Source organism: Streptopelia decaocto, assembly GCF_964273445.1.
Source record: "Streptopelia decaocto genome assembly, chromosome: 14".
Lineage (NCBI taxonomy): Eukaryota > Metazoa > Chordata > Aves > Columbiformes > Columbidae > Streptopelia > Streptopelia decaocto.
Window position 1 is genome coordinate 7,504,990 of NC_138669.1, and position 21,313 is coordinate 7,526,302.

General features: G+C 40.5%; 1 protein-coding gene across 4 annotated transcripts; it reads left to right on the forward strand.

Moving 5' to 3' along the window:
- The first annotated feature begins 975 nt into the window (after positions 1 to 975).
- On the forward strand, positions 976 to 14,805 carry YTHDF1 (YTH N6-methyladenosine RNA binding protein F1). Of its 4 annotated transcripts, XM_082065185.1 has the most exons (5): positions 977 to 1,400; positions 1,815 to 1,839; positions 3,284 to 3,363; positions 7,860 to 9,386; positions 13,285 to 14,805. In XM_082065185.1, the coding sequence occupies exons 1-5, from the start codon at positions 1,374 to 1,376 to the stop codon at positions 13,309 to 13,311; spliced, it is 1,686 nt and encodes a 561-aa protein (XP_081921311.1). In that variant the 5' UTR covers positions 977 to 1,373; the 3' UTR covers positions 13,312 to 14,805. The 4 variants fall into 4 exon arrangements, with proteins under 4 accessions (XP_081921310.1, XP_081921311.1, XP_081921312.1 ...); XM_082065184.1 differs by lacking the exon at positions 13,285 to 14,805 and having other exon boundaries at positions 976 to 1,400; positions 7,860 to 9,984; XM_082065186.1 differs by lacking the exons at positions 977 to 1,400; positions 1,815 to 1,839; positions 3,284 to 3,363 and adding an exon at positions 4,297 to 4,501.
- The last annotated feature ends 6,508 nt before the right edge of the window (positions 14,806 to 21,313 follow it).

Sequence of the window (21,313 nt, forward strand, 5' to 3'; positions counted from 1 at the left end):
TCTGTGTGGTACCTACAAACTTTACCTTTACTAAAGGAGTCTAAGGAGGACCTAAAAACTATTAAGAAGTAGCAACAGTTGGGGTCATTAGATGTTTCACACATTTAGAGGAAAACAACAAAAAAAAACCAACCCACAATCATTAACGAGGTAGAACTCAAATAGCTGAAATAAAAGGGCATTGCTTTCATTTAATCTGATTTCTCTTTAAAGCAGGCCTGCCTAAAAATTACAGAGATTCAACTTGGGCATAAAGCAGCACTGAATTATTACAAAATACTGCAGCATCTTCCACCTGAAGTGCACTAACCCATGACCCTAAGAATCTCATCTAAATGCCTTTTTAACCCCTTCAGGGATGGTGACTCCACCACTGCCCTGGGCAGCCTGTTCCAATGCCCAACAGCCCTTTCCAGGAAGAATTTTTTCCAAACATCCAATCTAAACCCCCCCTGGCACAACCTGAAGCCGTTTCCTCTCGTCCCATCACTTGTTACTTGGGAGAAGAGACCAACACCCTCCATGCTCCAAACTCTTTTCAGGCAGTTGTAGGCAGTGATAAGGTCTCCCCTCAGCCTCCTTTTCTCCAGGCTGAACAGCCCCAGCTCCCTCAACCGCTGTTGTTAACAGGGCCAAGATTTCACCCAGGTTCTTGAAGGAAAAAAGAAAATTAATTAACCGGATAAGAAACCATGGCGAGTAGAGCTTCAGCCAGGCTGGCGGGGACCAGAGGATCCGCGCTGCAGCTCCTACTGGCCCAGGGGCCGGATCCGCAACGCCTGAGGGGCGGCTGTGAGGGCAGACCGGCCCCGCTCAGCGCCTTGGGTGAGCCCGCGGGCCGAGGAGCTCGTACATGGCCGCAATGAGGGGAGGAGACGGAGGAAAAGGAGCGGGAGAAGGAGCGGAAACCCTGCAGGCCGCGCTCGGCCCCGCCGCCCGCGCATGCCCCTTCCCGGCGTGCCCCGCGCGTTCTCGGCGCTGACGTCACCGCAGCCCGGCGCCCGCCGCCATTGGAGTTGGAGGCTCCGGCTCCATCCCCTCGGTTGCGGCCCGACGGCGGCGGGGAGGCCCGGGCGGAGCAGCCCCGGGCGGGGTGGGGGTATGTGAAGAGACGAGGCCGGCAGGGTGAGGCGCGGCGCGGTGCGGAGCCGGCCTGACCGTCCCCTGGGCCCCTCTGAGGAGACGCCGAGCGCGCGCGCCAGCGGCCCCTTTCCCTCCCCCTCGGCCCCGGCCCCTTCCCCGCCCCGGCCGCCGCCTGAGGGGAGAGGCCCCGCCGCTCCTCCGCCGGGCCCCGCAGCTCCGCGCCGCGCTCAGCGGCTCTGCCTTCTCCCTCGGCTCCCTCCGCTGAACCACGGGGACCCCGTACATGAATTATGTCGGCCACAAGCGTTGACCCTCAGGTAAGCGGCGGAGCGCGGCGCGGGGCGGCCTTCCTCCTCCCCGCCGCGGGCGGGGGGTTTCCTTTGCAGGCCGGTGCCTGCATCTGGCCCGGGAGAGGCTTTTCCTTTCCCTCCCAGCTTCTTTGCACCTTTCTCTTACTCGTTCACTCCCCCCCTGTGAGCGCAGAACGTTCCTCTTGCCTTTCGAGAGCCGTGGCCATTTCTGAGGCAGGCCAGCGCTGAGAGATGGGTGAAACACTCTTCTCAACCGCAGTTCAAACAAACCCTAATGTGCTGTTAGCCATTTTTTTCAGCCTCTTATCCCTCCTTAAAAGCTGTGTGCTTTGCTGTGACAAATTAGAGGTTTTTCTAAAATTAACTTTTTTTCATTTTCTCTTCTTTTCCTTCACCCAATCGTGTGCCGTGGCTTCCCAGAGGCTGAAAGGACAGGATAATAAAGGTGAGGTTCATGCTGAGATCTGGTCGTTTAAATTGTTACTGTAACAGATGAATTATGCAGGTACTTGTAGGTGAGCAGAAAGATATTGCTCTTAATCCCTATAGATAAAATCTGGAACAAAGGAAGTTATGCTTTGTTTCAAAAATAACAAACTGTTACTCATACGAGCTTGCTTGCATCCTACTTAATGTTGCTGAGTTTACAGTTGGAAGGATTATGTGTTAGTATTGAACACAATAATGCTCTTCATATCCTTTAAATAAAGCAAATTTATGCATAAAGTCACAGGGATATGCCTATTCAATATACATTTTTACACAGTTTTGCATGGTGTCTTGCCATATGATTACAGTTGTGTTACTGATCTGTTGACTGATATATCTACTAGATGTTACATATAAGCCTACAAACAATTATTTAAGAAATTTTAAAATGAAATTAGTTAACTTCAGATGAGATAATAAGCTTTTTATGATCAGTCCTGTGCTTCTTTTGAAATTAAATTTAATAACAGGTTACCTGAGAAAATACCTTTATTATTACTGTGTTTGTTAATAAATGTGTAACTGTTTAGACTTAGAAACTAGCAATATTTTTTTAACTAATAAATGCTTTTTAATATATCCAACCTGCCTTAAAAATCCAGCTACTTAGAGAAAGTTTCAGACTGTGTCCTGTGTTTGTAAATACTCTTTTACCTCCACTCTCCCTGCCAAACTTTGCAGAAATATTCTGCTAAATTCCCATACTTGTTTGCTGGGTGTCCTGTTTGGTATAGTGTTACTTTTAGTTTAGCTGTTCTATGAAGTAGTTGCTTTATTTACCTATCACATAATGCATTTGACCTTGTTTTCTTAAATTTAAAGCAAACAACAGAAATTATTTGAAGTGACTTAATAACAGCTTTAGGTTTATGTATCTTTCCGTAGTGGGGTTTGAATGCTTTTCACACTAATTCAGGCTTAAGTGGGCCTTTGATTGTGGCAGATATCTCTGTTTTACACCTGAGAAATTTAAGACTTAGATTTTCCTGAAGATATCAGGGTATCAAGGCACTTAGCAGTCATTATTTCATAATTAAATGTAACCTCACCTCATCTTATTTTAGCCAACTTAAATTAAGCAAGCAGTGAATAACGTGCTGGGAGGAGAACTGTGAATTAGTTTCTCAGAGTTCTAATTATAGACCAGAACAATAGATGTTGTTTCCCAATATTTTTCACAAAATCCTTGTCCATAATTTATTTTTTTACTTTACTAAATTTTAGTTTTATAAACAATAATATAAAGAGAAACAGTTTTGGGGAAAGATGTCATCTCTTGATGTTTTTATGAGTCTGCAGTCTGTGAAAAAAAGAAATACGAATTTTCATAAAATAGGTAGAAAACTTTACTGAAGTGCTACTGAGCAGTGTTATAATATGTTGTAACCTTTTTCTTTTAGTACAAAATGGTTCGTTACATCAGAAGGATACAGTTCATGACAACGATTTTGAACCTTACCTTTCTGGGCAGTCAAATCAGGTTGGTATATTTTTAACTGAGGTTTTTTCTCAGGCATGCTGTTGGCACTCGATTCATAGGATTGTGTTGAGGGAGCAAATTCCTTAAATAGAAATGGAAAAAGAAATGACTGGCATATTGTGTTACTTGGTAATACAACTAGCATTTGTGCTCACAAAGCTAATATTACTCTGCATATCCAGATGGCCACAAGTGAAAATGAAGTTAATGCTCCAACTAGTGTCTGCTGATTGCTCCTCAAATTGCAGGTTATTGATACGGTTGGACTGTGACAGACTATTTGATCTTAGAGTTCTTTGGGAGATGAGTTGAGTGTGAGAGTCTGAAGGTTCTGCTTATGATCCCTCCTAATGTGTATAATTTGTATAATCCTAGAAATGAGTGTAGTTGAAATTGGTTTTGATGCTTTCTAGGTAGCTTGTAGAGTTGTCCCAATTGCTTTTTTACACTTCAGCAAGTATTGTTGTTCTTTCAAGTCTTCTGACGTGTCTTAACAATTAAAGATGTGTTATTTTAAGAGCAAGGTACTGTAATGTAAACTCAATATAATCCAATTCATTATAATGTATGTTAAATCAACATCCATGACTTAAATACCACGATAATTTAAAATACCTTGTAATTGAAGTAAACTTTGGCCTTACATTCAAATCTTTAAAGTGAAAAAATTGTATAGAAAGTGGAGATGCTGCAAGTTTTCTTTTGCGGTTTCAGAGAGACTGACCGGAGGTACGTTATTATTTCTGGGCAGAAAGGCAAAGTGTTATGTTTTAAAAGGAAAATTTATAATTCAACCTGAAGCTGATAGATGCCAGTGGTGACATCACTGAACTTGCTTGCAAAAGAAAATTATTCTATATGCTAAAAAAAAGTAGCACATGATGTGCTGTTCTGTTTCATATGTGGAAACTGTGATTCAATCTTGACCATAAACACCAGAGCAAACAGTATCAATTCCTGCAGTGTGTATCAGGGATCTTCAAGATGTATTAAACATTTTTGTTAGGCAGATGGATGGAACTGTGTTACAAGTTTTGGATTGTGACAGCTTTTAAGAAGATTACAAACTTTAGCACAATATAGATATAGGTGAGCTATGCAGGCACCGCTGTGGAAGCTGGGACAAGTCTCTGACAAGGTGAACTCTGAGCTCTGTGAGTACCAGCTCCCCAGCTAAGCTGCTGCAGCACAGATGTGTTCTCCAGGCTTTTATGAAGTTAAAATGATGTAATGGGGAACATTCCCTGTTCTCTGGAATTAATGTGCTGTAGCAGCCATGAAAGCAGGGAATTTGTGGGAAAAAAAATGACGTAAAATTCTCCTTTTTAATGCAGAATTAGTTTTGAAAGAAATTGTGGTTTTTACCTTTCTCTAATTTTTTTTGAAATTCCACTTCATCACATTTGTATGTAATTTTTAATTACTTATGATAAAGTTATGTTTTTCTAATGTGAAATATACTGAACTTTAAACTTCATACAGAAAACATGCAGAACCATCTATTACAGATTAATTCTAGGAAATTTGTCTTAGCTGCCAGCAAGCCCAGTTATTAGGTTTAAATAGAAAAATTACTACGACTGTTAGAATTTCCGTAATTCTAATAAAGTTTTCTTATGTGAAAGTGTAGCTCCATTTACTGATTTATTTGTGCTGCACTAAGAAATTGGCATGCTACAAGAAACAATTGTGCAGGTTGTCTTACAATTTCAACTGGAAAGTGGCAGTAGCATTAATTAGGGCTGTGAGATTTTGTACTGAAGACAATCATGTTTCTGAAAAAAGTGTTTTTATCTAGTTATTCAGTCAGATTTATTGAGCCCTTTAAAATAAATGTAAAATATAAGTGACTTAGAAGAAAATATTTGAAACCAACTGGATATTTAAAAAAAAAAGTAAGAAATTAAAGAAATACTTAAAAAAATAAAGTCCCAGCTGACACAACAATAAGTTTGACATCAAAATCAGATGTAGGTTGGTAATATTTTGTTAATTTCATCTTTTAAAAATACAGATTACTCTTTGAAATTAGTTTTGAGCATGAAATATAATCAAATAAAATGTAATTGTCTTCCTTGTGTTGAGAAGTGCTCTTAAGTTGTGCTGCCTTCCTTTCTTTCCGTAAAGGTTCTAGTATCCAAGTAGCAGTAGTTAATACAGATCAGATTTGAGATGTGGTAGCTTTGTGGTACGAAGCACACTAAAAGTACTTTTAAGTGCAAAGGGAGTTGAGTGTTCATATACAAAGTTATACTGAAAGCAAGAAAGGCATCCCCCATGTAACGTCATCCAGAACCAAAAGATAAGTAACATAAGTAACAGGGAATTCTTAGCGAGAAGTACTAGGAGGGATCCCTTCCTAATTAAAATGTGGTTAGGTTTGTTTGTTGTGATGCAGAAAGGTCAGTGATAAGTTTGTTGAAATAAATGTGCTGCTGCAGTGAAGGACTTCTGTCAGGGTTTCTTTTACACACCCTGGCATAAAGCCAGTCAAAATAGATTGGGTGTTTTGTAAGCATGTCTGCTGAAACTTGCCTGTAATCTTGTTAGAATCCTTGTGGAAACTTTACAGGCTGTGTGACAGGAGGTGACACTCAGGAATTGTCTAGAATCCTTTGGCAGAAATATTTTAGGACAAACCACCTGCTTTCTCCAAGCTTATTCTTTTTTGGTCTTAATAAATTCTAAATCTGTAGAGTATATGAACATAAGCTCTCTAAAGAAATATTTATGTCTCCTCCCTGTCACCTGCACTTGTTTTTACATTGTTCTTATCACTTTAAGATCACCACATCGTAATCTCAAAGTAAAGTCTTTCAGAAGAATGTTTTCATATGTTAAATATTGCTTATTTTAGTTTGGGAGTCTCAGAAAATGTATTGTAGAGGATCTTCTCATAGGTGAATTGTGAAACTCTTGTTAATGATAGAATTTGCATGTGAATAAAGGGAGTGTGAACAGTGGCGAAGATAATTTCTTTTGAATCAATAACATCGGATTTAGGCTGTTGGCATCTTTGCAGTACTGAATGTAAATCTTGGAGGCATTTTCTGGTACTGTTCTGTATCTGGAAAGTAAGAATATTGAATTACTCTGGCTTTGGGATGTCACGAAAGGGAGTTGTTGAAAATTGAGCAGTAAAAATGATTCTGTCTATCAGCTGGGTATTACGCTTATCTTCAGCAAGGAGCTTTTTTACTTCATTTTTTTGAATCAGCTGTGAAATAATCTGATTTTTGGAAAAATGACTGAAGCTCTAGAACAGTTCTGCTGATTTTGCAGATGCATTTTTTTTCAGGTTTGAAATCTTGCAGTTTGAGAGAGATCTTAGTTGTTCTTAAAATAATCTTTCTCCATGAGTAAGGAAAGGCTAGCTGCTGTTTGACTCATTAACAGGAGATGTTGACCTTCCCTCCCCCTCGCTGGTAATTACAGTTAGAATGTCAGTTTGGAAGGTCTGCAATATATATGCTTGAAGTTTATTTAAAGAGGAATAAAACCTATTTTAGAATATTTGTTCCTTTGCATTGTTGAATATGAGAAACACAGAACACTTCAAAAATCAGGTGTCAGCAGAAGATTTAGAGTGGAAGGAGGGCTTCTTAGCTTGGTCTAAGCAGCGGTTAATAGAGAGGAAAAGCTGGAATTTCTGAGGGGAATCTGCTGGTTTATACCTGGTCAGTCTCTTATTTCCTAAAGTGGAAAAGGTGGCCTGTTTGGAAGTACAGTCAGAAACAGGCTTGCACATTTGTAACTTTACTTCTGAGGGAAGAGCAGACACCTGCAAAAGGCTGAACAGGGTATTTTCTCAGACAGTTTGGGTGGCATATATCACATGCCATATTTGCGTCTGTTTGTCTCTAGTATACCAATCAGATTAATTTCAGTTTGTAGTTGTTAGGTCTACTTATAGAACACTCAGCATGTGTCTTAGGATCACAGTGAGATCACACGCTATGTCAGAAGTAGCCTTTGCATGTTTTACCACGTCAGGTATGTTTTGCTCGTTGGGGACTGTTGGCCCCTCAAAACAATTCTTTAGTGATGACTGTGATCATATTTTCTGTTATGGGTTGTCATGTTAAAGCAATTTAGTTTAAAACTTATCCCATGTAGTGATCTAGAATGCTAAATATCCTTAGTTCTGTGAGAGACAAAATATCATTTTCTAAGTTCCTTGAAATATTTTGGAGTATCAGTAGATTAAATAATTCTAGAAGAAGCCACTAAATAGCCTTAGTAATGTAACTAAGTTTGTGTGGTTTCAAAATCTCGAGTACTAACCTCATTGTGAGCCACTAGTCCTGGGCTGCATCATAAATGCCCAGAAGACTGCATTTTAACTCTGAATCTTTCTTCAAGTATGAGCCGAGATCTGTAATTAGAAGCTATATTACATTATCTCTGTTCTTTCTATTTGGTAATGAACAGTGTTGTAGCTATGTTTATATTGAGTGGTTTTATATCTAAAGTTACCTTTTTTTTTTCTTTAACAGAACAGTAGCTATCCATCAATGACTGATCCTTATCTGTCCAGTTATTATCCACCATCTATTGGGTTCCCCTATTCTCTCAGTGAAGCACCATGGTCTACAGGGGGAGATCCTCCTATCCCGTATCTCACCACCTATGGACAGCTCAGTAACGGAGATCATCATTTTATGCACGATGCTGTTTTTGGACAGCCTGGGGGCCTGGGAAATAACATCTACCAACACCGGTTTAACTTTTTCCCTGAAAATCCTGCCTTCTCAGCATGGGGAACAAGCGGATCCCAAGGACAGCAGACTCAAAGTTCAGCATACGGGAGTAGTTACAGCTACCCACCCAGTTCACTGGGCGGTACCATTGTGGATGGACAAACAGGATTTCATAATGATACATTAAATAAAGCTCCTGGAATGAACAGTATTGAACAGGGAATGGTTGGACTTAAGATTGGTGGAGACGTTACAACCTCTGCAGTGAAAACAGTAGGTTCTGTTGTCAACAGTGCCGGGATGACAGGTGCCCTCTCTGGTAATGGTGGATCTAATGTCAACTTGCCAGTATCTAAACCAACCTCTTGGGCTGCTATAGCAAGCAAGCCTGCGAAACCACAGCCTAAAATGAAAGCAAAAACTGGACCTGTAATCGGAGGAGCATTGCCTCCTCCACCTATAAAGCATAATATGGACATAGGTACTTGGGATAATAAGGGTCCTGTGGCAAAAGTTCCTGCCCCCCAACAGATCCCTTCTCCTCAGTCTGTTCCGCAGCCACAGCAACCAATTGTTCAACCTGTTCCAACTCAACCTCCTCCATTGACTCAGCCGCAGTATCAGACCCCTCAGCAGCCACCCCAAAATCGCTGGGTAGCTCCTCGCAACAGAAATGTAGCTTTTGGCCAAAGCGGAGGAACTGGTAACGACAGCAACTCAGTTGGCAGTACCCAGCCTAACCCTGTTCCAACTGGCGAGTCCCATCCCGTTCTTGAAAAACTGAAAGCTGCTCATAGCTATAACCCTAAAGATTTTGAATGGAACCTTAAAAATGGGCGTGTGTTCATAATAAAGAGCTATTCTGAGGATGATATTCATCGTTCCATTAAGTATTCTATTTGGTGTAGTACGGAACATGGCAACAAACGCCTGGACAGTGCTTTTCGGTCCATGAATAGCAAGGGTCCAGTCTACTTGCTGTTCAGTGTCAATGGCAGTGGACACTTCTGTGGAGTAGCGGAGATGAAATCACCTGTGGACTATGGCACCAGTGCAGGTGTCTGGTCTCAGGACAAGTGGAAGGGAAAATTTGATGTCAAGTGGATCTTTGTGAAGGATGTGCCCAACAACCAGCTCCGACACATCAGGCTGGAGAACAATGACAACAAACCCGTTACAAACTCCCGTGATACACAGGAGGTGCCCTTAGAAAAAGCAAAACAAGTGCTTAAAATTATTGCTACTTACAAGCACACGACCTCCATCTTTGATGACTTTTCTCATTATGAAAAGCGCCAAGAAGAGGAGGAGGTGGTGCGGAAGGTAAACTTATTAAAAAATTTATTTTATACACAGATATGGGGAAAATGAAATGTGAAGGCTGCTATGGTGGAAAAATGTAAGTAGGAACTCGAAATGTTTTTCATGCATCTCAACTTGATGGTTTTGTGTGTGTTTAACAACACGAAAAACAAACTGATGCTCATTTGTCTGTGACAATTTCATAGCTAAATGCATTTCAAAGCAGAAAGTTAAGCAGTAATGCAGGTAAAGGGCATGTTCAGGTTTTGGGATTTTGATTTATTTTCTATCTTAAAATGGTTAATAAACTAGAAAATAGTTTCTGTTTCAGAATTAGATTTGCAAATAATTGCCGCTTAAGTTTTTTTTGCCTTATACATATGAGGTATTCTAAAACTGTTTTACTAGAACTGGGCTATCAAAATGGATACTTGTGCTTGCATTTGAAATTTGTACATCGCCTTTAAGAGCAAGAAACCTTATCTTGTTTGTTTAGTTGACGTCTCTGGAAAAGAAAGAGTTGCATAAAATTATTGCAATAGTGCTAGAAAGACTACGTTTCTGCTGCTACAGTCACATGTATTATTATTTGGGTAAATAAAGGTTTTCAGTTCTCAGGTCTAATCTGTCTACTAATTCTTGAAAAGAAGTTTTGAGTGAATATGTAGTAAGAGAAATTTGGGCAGTAACAGCGAAAGTGTAGTAAAAACTTCCATATGCTTTCATGGCTCTCAGTCTGCCACAAGAGACATCTGTCCCTATCCATCCCATGACCTCCGTTTCAAAAATTTCCTTCTCTAATTAAACAGCCTAGAAGTAATGAACTGACAAAATAACAGGTGTTGGGATGTGTAGTTACTTTTTTTGTATAGCATTTCAAATATAAAGCAGTTATTTGACAGGCTAGTTTAATGCAGCTCACACTTCCTACAAAATGTTTTTGAAGCAAAGACTTCATGCATGTTCCTGGAGCTTAAATTGAAGTTGCCATTTTAAAGGTTTTAATACCATTGAAAAGTGCAGACAGCATTGCTTTAAACTGTCTCCATAGAATGTACCTGTAAATTATGAGAGAAAAGTAGATCAGTATCTTAAGGACTTTTAAGCTCAGCGTTCCCAAGCTGTCAGATACGCTGTGCGCAGCGTAACCTCAACACAGCAGGGAAGGAGAGTTTCAGGTTTGCAGTTTTTCTTGTGTACTCCCTGTGGGGTTCCACAAGCTAAAACCTAAAAGTCTTTACCTCAACACTTCATTTCTTCAGTAGGCAATTAGCAATTCAAAGTTTAATGCAACCTGTGTCTTGAAGAGAGGTATTCCCTGATGTAGGAATCTTGAATAAGTCAAAAGGCCTGGGTTCTTTTGTCCAGTGTTTACAGTGTATGGGGAGGGGGGGCTGATTGTTTGGTGGGGTGTTTTTTGTTTTTTTTTTTTGTTTTGTTTTTCTTTCCATGCTGAGTCTCCCTATGATTTGCTGCTGAGTCTAGAGGGGAGAATAATGTGTGCATTTAAAGAGTGAGGGCACTGGGGAAGGGATAGGAGTTCCAGTCTTGACCAGTTACCTTACTGGCCAAAGGAAGATCCAAGTGGCTCAGTACTGAACACTGTGCTCCCTTTGCTTTGCAGCAGCTCAGGGAGCTGATGTTCTACGATTGGGCTGATCAAACTTTGGGTTGTTCCAATACACACAACTATTTCCCACATTGAGTTCAAGTGCTGATACAATATTCTCACCCAGGTCACTGCTTTATAAGAGGTTCAGTTTTTGTAAGTAATGCATTATTTTTCTGTCTCATTTAAAACCAAGGCTCTGCCTTGTATGACACATTCAGAAAATAAACTCTGGAGTCTAATTTAACATTTCTGAGATTGCTCTAAATAGCTTAGAAAATAGGATGATATACAGAGAATTGAAATACACCAAGGAAGGTAATAGTGCTAGAGTGGTAAAGCAGATCAACAATGAGGGAATGAAAAATAAGATACTACTTGTCGGGTTGTATTCTATAAAACTGTTGTCTGAAGAATTAATATTTTTCTCCTTCATTGACTAATTCTAGAAATCCAACTAGAAAAGTTTTTTTGCAGACTATGCACACGCTTATTGTCAAGCAGTTTGTGCTATTGAATTTGAAGCCTTCCTGGTTTGCAAAGTTAACCCACTTATGACAATAACTTTTGAAGAATCTTATTGCCAGTTAAGGTATCTTATGACCTAATTGACATTTTCAGAAGGTTGTTTGCGTATGTGCCATCTTAATTGATTTTCAAGTTGCTATGTTTTTTTTCTAGCAGTGTTTATTTTCTTTAAAGATGCTTTCTGTGAACATTCGTTGGCACAGAACTTCTAAGGATGGATTATTGTACTTCCTCCAAAACTAGTTAAAAAAATTATACTTTATAATACTAATTGTGTTTCCTGATATAAAGAAAATATATTTTTGTGTCAGTAGGTGAATGCTTTCATTCCACTGACCTTATCAAGTAGAGTTTAGTAGGAAGATTGACAGCTGCTTTAGACTGAGGTGAAGGGAACAGAAACTTGACAGGGGTGAGTGTCTCCAAAGTGGAAGCTTCTGCAAGTCCTGTGAAAACTCATTTTTCCTGTGTCTGAAGATGATACTTATTAATGTCATGAAACAGAAGTACGGAACAGGAAGTCCCTTGTGAGATATTGGAGATTTCCCCTGGAGAAGAGAAACTATGAAAGCTCTGGATGGATCTTCAGAACCAAAATGAGCGAAGTTTTGTTAGTTGCTTACAAAACTGCTTGTTCTTTCCTGCAGTAGTGCTAAATTGCAGTAAGGAAGAGAATTTGAGAGGTAGAGCTTCTAAAAAGCAGCCATGCTCTAGAGCACAAAGAACTGTTGCATCGGTTTCCTCCCCATCAGTTTATATGGTTTCAGACACTTTAAAAGGAAGACTCAGATTAGCCTCTGAAAGCAAGCAGCAAGGTAGGAGGAACTGCTTATAAATAGCTCAATAAATAGTGCTTTTTACTGAATTATGAAGCCTGAGCATGCTGTCTGGGTACTAGGTGGAAGTCTGAGGTATTAGCCTGTCTTCTGTTTCTGTGGGATTAGGCCAGAAGAATGGAAAACTTTGATTTTTGAAAGTAAGTGAAATTATGAGGGTTAGTGGGTGACTACACAGAAAACCAAAGTTCTATGAAGTGACAAAGGGAAAGAATGGGCTGGCGAGCCTGGGAGGAGAGTGAGGCACAGCGAAGGGGATTTGCCATCTGAGACGTGGGAGTAGGATGGAACAGTTAATTTTTGGAAGCCTGAAAATGGGGTTGATACAATTCAGGTTAAGATTCTTTCTAACCACCTTTTGTTTGAAAAGTCCAGCAGCCATAAATCTTTTTCATTAAGAACATACACCACCTAGTATGTTCTGATACTCTGCCCCTAAGAGATGACTTGCTTTGATAGTTCATCATAAGTTGTGTATAAAAGAGGAATATATTTCAAGAGAGCTCAAATCCTGCTTTTATTGGATGTGACTAAACTCTGAAGTCATTTGAATCCTTCAAAATCATCCTGGTTTTGTGGAGTTCAGTAATCTACCATCTCCTTTCTGCTCCTGTTTTGGTTGTGCTGCTTCTGCAGCCGCTAAAATAATCCAGCACGTAGAATATTGCAGGTCCTGTTTCTGCTTAGGAATTGATACTCCCAACTTTCTTACTGGGACCTTCATCTGTTCCTTTTGAAGTGACTGTTCCACTTGAAGTTGCATTTAAATATTAAATTATAAAATCCTTGGGCTTGTCAGGTATATACAATATATTTATAAAATGCAGCAGTAATGCTTTAATAAAGTGTGTAATTGTCTGGGATGAAGTTAGTGCTGTTATACTACTAAAAGCTTTTTGCTTGTTTGTTTGACTAAAATATTTCTTAACTTTTTTTCTCTTTGCAGGAACGTCAGAATCGAAACAAACAATAAGAATAAACATATACAGTTTGATATATACTAGAACTGATACTAAATTCGACTATGAGAAACAAAATTAAAGTATACTGGTGCTGTATCCTGGCATCAGGACAAACTAAAGCTTTCAGCTCCAATATATCTTCTCGTGCAGGGGAAATTAAGTTGTCTCATCTTTAAGTACATTGTAGTTTATTTTTGCCCAGGTGGATCTGCATTAATTTGTATCTTTTTTTTCCTATGTAAAATTCTGTAGAAATCATTAATAAAAGTGTGTCTGTTTTTATTTTTTTTAAGTTTGTAAACAGTTCTATTAACCTAATGTGGACCTATACATGAGCATACTAAAGTGTCAATGCTTCCCAAAGACTTTATTTTGGCACAAATTATGTTCCTAGCCAGATATACAGATTATGGAGAATACATGACAAATCTTCCTTTCTCCTCCTCCCAAGCCTTTTTTCTTCATGGTGGAAGTAAGAAACCATACACTGATTTTTTTATTATTTTTTGTTTGTTTGTTTTCTTCCCTCCATTTAAAAAACTTTTAAGATACTGTACTTCACAATTTTGAAATGAAAAAACTAAATCTCTGATCACTTTGTGCAGCTGCTCTGCCTCTTTATTTATCTGTACAATTACACTTTTGAAACTGCTAATGCGCCATGTTGGTTTTTTCTGTCTAGTAGAAAATCAACTTGTCAGTGAAGTTGTTTCTCTGGCCAATATTTCCCTCTCACGTTCTGTTGAGCAGTGCTTCAGTGTGCATTTGTTATACCATATCCTGCCGAGGGTGAGCGAGACGCTTTCTCTCCGCCATAATTCCGCTTTACGGTTTTTGTAGCTTAATTAAATAATAATGTGATGCTATCAACATTGCAGGGGTTTTGGACAATGTGTTGAAACCTGTTTCAGCTTTCAGGTGTTATTAGTTAATTGCAGATCATTTTTAATCCTTCCTGTCATTACTCCCTCCCACCCCCCAAATCCTAATGCCATTTAAAGTTTTTATACCAATAATGCTGAGCTTTAACGTAGGAACTAATAGTATGGATAATATGATGGATTATGCCTCAGATGTTTAAAATTGACAGTGTGTATGTCTAATTCTTTTTTTTTTTCTGTTGGATGAGTAAAAAAACCTGTTTTAAGAAACTGAATTTACTGTCATGTTTTTGTGGAGTGAGGGGACCGTCGGAGAACCTGTCACCAACCGGAGTTCCAATTACGCATGGAAATGGTGCTCATGTCCGCTGCTCTAGCACACTGAATCTGCACGTCTTTATCGTAGAGGATCTTTTACTATATTAGCAAGTATCTTCTGAATACTATTTACTCCAAAAGGACCTCCAATTTAAATAATGTTTAATCTGTATCATTTAGACTTGTATCTAGAACGTATAACTCTGTCTCTGGACTGTTCCTGCCTGTAAGGGGTAATGGACAGCATCAGATTAACTTTTTCCTCTAGGAGAATACAAGCCTTAATAAACAATACATATTTAGCAAGTTTGATGTCATTTTCATTTTTTTCCCCCGCTCTCCTTTCAGTTCTCTTCCTATGTTACAAACCCCCTTCATGCTGACTCGCGAGTTAAGTCTGAGTTGAGAAGTGTTTTGATGGATTCACTGAGGTGTTTGCGAATTGCTGAAGGGTTTCATGGGACTCTGCAGAAGACAGTTAAGCTGCTTTGAGTGTTACCTGAATGTTCCTCAGAGGAAATACCTGTCCACACAGTGGCTTTCACTCAATTTTCCTTTCTCCTTGGGCGACAGAGAAGCTGAAGAACATGTTGGAAGTTGCACCGTAGGTTTCAGGAGGCTTTACCGCAGGTGTGGGTCACTGTGATGAGAACTTTCCCTACAGAAGCCAAGCTCTGAGCAGCTTTTACAGCACTCGGCTGCATTTTGCGGCTTTAACTTGAATAATTTGACTTGATATGTGTCTTTAACTGATTTTTTAAGTAATAGTGCATTTTATAAACACGTTACCATCTAATAAAAGCACCTGCTGTTGCTTTCAGTTGTTATGTCAGGACACTTAAAACTGGTGATTCCTGAGCCAAAACAAATTAAGCTCCATCTGGCTCCTGAAGAGGAAAGTTAGTTACACAGCTTTTACTTTTTTTGAGATAGAAAGGAATATCTTTGTGATACACCTGTAGACTTCAGGTAAATATTTGCTCAAAAACCCAACAAACAGCAAAGACCAAAAACCACCACTACCAAAAATAAAGAAAAAAGTCCAAACAAAACCCACACAAATTGAGAGGCTTCAGCTGAAACTCGTTTGGCTGTATTGTTAAGGAACGCTGTGTCTTGACCTGCTGTCTGGCTTTGTGCGTAGCAGAGAAAATGTATGAGAGCTTCAGCCCGTAGAGGTTTGTAAGAGTGCAACGCTGTGTCTGGGTTGTGCAGCAATATCTTGAGTTGAGGTTGGGGGAAATTTAACAGTGGGTGAAATAATCACTTTCATTATGGCCATGTTGAGTGTTATCAGAACCAAAATGCAAGCCGGTCATTTAATTTTCAATCAACTGTCATTTCAATTTAAAGAGATGCCCAACTTTGTTTTGTTTTGCAGTGTGCACTGAGGGGGCATTAAAAAACTGGCAAAGATTCTACAAAACTATCAAAAGCAAAATAACTATTCTAATGATGCTACTCTCGTTCACCTGTTGAGAAAAGTAGTTGAGGGGAGCGAGAGGAGCTCAGTTAAAGTAGCAGATAAATGCAAAATTAAGCACAAGTAAATCTGGAGCAAAAGTGTGTTTTGATCTAATGCTCCTTCTCCTGGTGTCTCCGTTCCTTTGAATTGTTCATGTTGAACAATCTGTTTCACTTGGAAGAAGCTCTGGCTTTTTCTGACAACAGTGCTTCAGCATCTGCTCGTTTTGAGGAGAAAGCTGTTCGCTATTTTGGGGAAAGTGCAGGTTTTTAATTGGAATTGGTGATGCTGCCCAAGAATAATGCGAGCGCAGCCAGGGCTGTTCCTGTGATCCCACCTCGGCCGTAGCCTTGTCCGCGTTTCCTTTGAGGAGGAACAGCTCTAGTTCGGCCTACTTTTAGAAGTGAGGGAGTCGAGTTAAAATGTTGAAATGACTTAATTGGAGTGTGACTTGGCAGAGGGAGATGTGGGATTTCATGAGCCGTGTGGTTCAGCCTATGGGCAGTTTCAGACCCAACATCGTTCTCACGGTGCTACTCCCGGTCACATATATCGGCACGTTGACCTCACATCAGGGTGAACAGGATTGTCTTGTGTGTGGATGTTACTGATTTCACAGCTTTTCTGTCTTCAGAAAACTTCTGTTGAACAAAAAACCTTGAAAATTGGCTTGCACGTTGCATGTGCGATGATGTATTGCACGTTGCATGCGCGATGATGTATTGCACGTTGCATGCACGATGATGTATTGCACGTTGCATGCACGATGATGTATTGCACGTTGCATGTGTGATGATGTATTGCACATGCAATGCGATGGCAGTCTGTAATATTTTTCATTTCGTAGCAAGAGCACAAGCAGGGCAGGGCTTTAGGAATTACAAGAACAGCTTTTGTTCCCTGGTATGAAGCTGGATTAATTTCCCTGTTTCCTGCAGGATCATAATTTCAGGGCACCTTTGTAATCCCTTGGGAAATCCTACATAGGAGGGTGCTGATTCCACTTCTGGATCATCTTTTTGCTTCCCATAACATCCCTGATCCCCCTTTTGTCTCATTCCTGAGGTGAGTTACCGGCAGCACCAGGAAGACTTTGGAGATATGCTTTCTTCAACATGCAGGACTTTAGAGAAATGGCATTTACACTTTTACTGAATCTCCTTTAAATTGGAGCGTAGGCGGTTTTATGCCATCTGTCTGTTTGTAAGTTATTCAAGAAATTATTTTTACCTGGGATGTTACCATGACAACAGACAGTTGGTGAAGTCTTCAACCAAGTGCATTTCTAATGTTGTCCAACTGCTGCTAAATCAGGAGGATCTGGTGTTTTGCTGTGGTTTCAATAACAAAGACTGTGTGAAAAAGGTGTAAATTCTTGTTTTGCCAAATCTGCATTCTCCGGGTATTTTTAGATTATTAATGCAATGCATTTGACAGTAATACATACTGCAAAAAACCTTCTCGATTCCAACCCCCTCATTATTCTGTGGGGTGAGAACAGGAATAAAGTCAATTTTATCAGTAAAACATAGAACGTCCTGAGTTGGGAGGGACCCACAAGGGTCGAGTCCAACTCCTGTCCCTGCACAGGACAAGCAAACAGTTCACACCATGTGTCTGAGGACATTGTCCAGTCTCTTCTTGAACACTGATAATGATATATAATATATTATAATGATATATCAATCCACATGTATATTACAAGGGAGCTTTTTTTCATGTGCATCTTTAGTGTAGTCCCTCAATTAAGGGATTGCCTATGCTGCTACTTTCCCATTTACAGCATTATTGTAAATCGCAGCACAGTTTTAATTTCTGTGCTCTGCTCTTGCAGATCTACAAACTGTAACTTCAGCGAGTTGGTGACTGATAATATCTGACTGTCGTGGTTCTGCAAACCTTCTGAAGAAATTAGAAACCACTGGTGCAGGCAGAGTTCTTGCTGCTCCTGCTCTCCTGTAGCAACACATTTTAGCTGGAAACACAGCAGAAAAACTGAACATCCTGACTTTTGCAGCTGAAAGCAATTTGCTCAAACAGTATTTATCCTGCTTCTGATGGAAAGTTGCAGGAGGTGGATGTCATTAGGCTAATGAAGAAGCAAAGCAGATCAGTGTCTACACCTGGCCAGAGATTCACCTTCTAATTAATGATGGCAAATGGCCGGTAGTGAGCTCAAGTTTGAAGTCAGACCCAATGGTAGAGCAGCTCCCTTTTCACCTCCTCTGGGCTGAAACTTCTGGATAATCAGCACTTACAAGAAAAAAAAGTGAATTTTGGAAGGTCTGGGGATTTACGGAAACTGTGGCTTTCTTACCCTGTTGGTATGTACAGAAATCCTTTTCTAATGTAAATGTGTTTCATAGAAATTTGTAAAATATCAACAGACTAGGATTATATAGTCTCATTTTCAGTGGGAAGAACTCTTTGGAGGTCTGAAACAAACCAGCGATTTTGTAATCGCAAAAATGGCCAGCAGAGGCTTTTGGCCACCTTTAAACAAGCTGATTATCAGGAGCCCTCAAGAACACTTCTCTGGAAGGGTGAGGTATTTTGATGATTTGGTCTGTGATAACCTTATTTCACAAATCAGTGGTGTTTATTGCCATCTGGCATAAGAAACTAGAAATGTATTAAGTGCTGGTATCTGGGAAACTTTTTAGCCCTCTGTTCTGATGTTTTACTCCTGAAAAGCCTTTTTTGTGCTTGAATATGTGAACATTGTGATCCTTCCACTTCTGCTGCTGGGGTTTGAGAAGGGCCAAAGCCGGGAAGGCAGGCGTGGGTTAGGACAGATACAAATGGCGCTGTTGCGGACGTCGATTGGGTTGCTCTGTTTCAAGGTTGCGTGATTTAGTCCTTAAAGGCAATATGTTGTACTTTCCCTGGGGCTGGGGGTTGAGGATGGTGCCTGGTTGCCCTTGGGGAGGTGTTACGAATGAAGGAGTTGTTTTTGAGGACTGACTCTCTGGGACAATCTTGAATTCTGAGATACTAAACCAGTTTTCCTGGCAAGTTGTGGGGATTTTTTTTTTCCTACCCTTTTCAGTTTCTGTGCAAGTGGCTGCGTAACTTTGTGGAGATGTCCCTTTAAATCAAAATATTAATTTGCTGAAGCAGAACTGCGTGCAGCAGTTGGACGGTCATACACTTCATCACACCGGCTTCAGTGCTTTTTAGTTAAGTCTTGTTTTATAGATGGTACCTGCTTAACTAAGCTAGCCTATTTCATGGTGTTTGGTCTTTGGAACCAGGGTGTTGTAGTGACTTAGGGCAGATCAGACAACAGAAATTAGAAGTAAAAGGAACAATTGAGGTGGTGGATCAGCGTGTTTTATCACGCCGGTGGCTGTGCAGCATCTTAAAAGTGAAGACGAGGGAGACTGCCTTGTGTCCTCTAGTTTTATATATTTAACCCGCATAAAACAGAAATTACAACTAAAGCATTAAAACTATAATAATTCATTGTTCACCTTGACAAGGAACAAGAGTTCCCAGTTTTGAGCCATTAATCCATAAGGATGTCTCTAACTGTTCCTTGGCTGTACCCTTGGTTCACATAACTTGACAGTTAATTCATTCTTCATTATCAAGGCTAGAAGCCCCTAGGTGGGGTTTTTTTTGGTCCAAAAGCTCTGCCTTTCTAAAAATGCCACTTCAGACCTGGGGTGGTGGGCAGTAAGTCAGGAGAAAAAACAAAAAGCATTTTTTACCAGCTGGGAGTAAAGTCAACTCCAAAAGATTTCCCGATGCTGAGCAAGGAGCAGCACTAATGAGCTCCCATGGGAAATGGAATCTACCCATGGTGAGTCAAATACGAGGTGGGGAGGAAGAATGATTTTATGAGCCAGGTATCGCTTCAGATTTTTCCTTAATTTACTGACCTTGCTGAGGATGGGAAAACACCGCGTGTTGCTAATTCAGTTATTTTGAAGCATGTGAGAGAGGAAGATAAATCATAGAAGAATAACCTGATGAAATTTAACAAGGACAAGTGTAGAGTCCTGCATCTGGGCAGGAACAACCCCAGGTTCCAGTATAGGTTGGGAGATTACATATTAGAGAGCAGTGTAGGGGAAAGGGACCTGGGGGTCCTGGTGGACAACAGGATGACCATGAGCCAGCACTGTGCCCTTGTGGCCAGGAAGGCCAATGGCATCCTGGGGTGTATTAGAAGGGGGGTGGTTAGTAGATCGAGAGAGGTCCTCCTTCCCCTCTACTCTGCCCTGGTGAGACCACATCTGGAATATTGTGTCCAGTTCTGGGCCCCTCAGTTCAAGAAGGACAGGGAACTGCTGGAGAGGGTCCAGCGTAGGGCAACGAAGATGATTAAGGGAGTGGAGCACCTCCCTTATGAAGAAAGGCTGAGGGAGCTGGGTCTCTTTAGTTTGGAGAAGAGGAGACTAAGGGGGGACCTTATTAATGTTTATAAATATATAAAGGGTGAGTGCCATGAGGATGGAGCCAGACTCTTCTCAGTGGCAAACAATGATAAGACAAGGGGTAATGGGATCAAGCTGGAACACAAGAGGTTCCACTTAAATTTGAGAAGAAACTTCTTCTCAGTGAGGGTGACAGAGCACTGGAACAGGCTGCCCAGGGAGGTTGTGGAGTCTCCTTCTCTGGAGACGTTCAAAACCCGCCTGGACATGTTCCTGTGCGACCTCACCTAGGTGTTCCTGCTCCAGCAGGGGGATTGGACTAGATGATCTTTTGAGGTCCCTTCCAATCCCAAACATACTGTGATACTGTGATACTGTGAAGAACATTCATAACAGATTGGCAGACAGGATTTCTTTAGGCAGTTTTAAAAAATTATTATTAGTCTGTTAGGTTTTATTTTAAATAAAAAACACAACCAAAGATGTGAACCTGCAGATTGCAAATTGCACAGAGGTTCCTCCTGTTAAATTTCAAAAGCTTCCTGGTGAAATGACCGTAACCATCCTCAGAAACACAAAATCATCACATGTTCTGGGGAATATGACCTGTGTTAGCACTTGAGAGATGACAAAGCCTGTGTTCTCAACACCAACTGGTGCTCTAGAAAATCAGTAATGAAGAGAGTAAGTAAAAAGATACAAGGCATTTATGAAGCAGCACTTTCGTGCTTTTCAATCATTGAACACAGGCAGATTTTTGTTCAGAAATACTCTAGATATTCAGGTCATTGTAGTCAGAAGCCTGTTGAGGTTGCTCTGCAAGTGGAGCATGAGACCCCCCCATCAGTTCTGCAGTGTGGTCAGAAAGGCACAGCTGGGGCCGGGGCAGCTGAACCTGAGCTAAGTGGGGGAAAGATGGCAAATGTGAAAGCAATTCTGTCATTTTTGATTTTTTTCTTTCCTTGTG

Bases quoted from the DNA above. Each gene is read 5' to 3' on its own strand.
- YTHDF1 (XM_082065184.1), top strand. From the start codon at position 1,374: ATGTCGGCCACAAGCGTTGACCCTCAG. The intron at 1,401-1,814 runs GTAAGCGGCGGA...GTGGCTTCCCAG, and splicing joins CCACAAGCGTTGACCCTCAG to AGGCTGAAAGGACAGGATAA. The intron at 1,840-3,283 runs GTGAGGTTCATG...TTTTTCTTTTAG, and splicing joins GAAAGGACAGGATAATAAAG to TACAAAATGGTTCGTTACAT.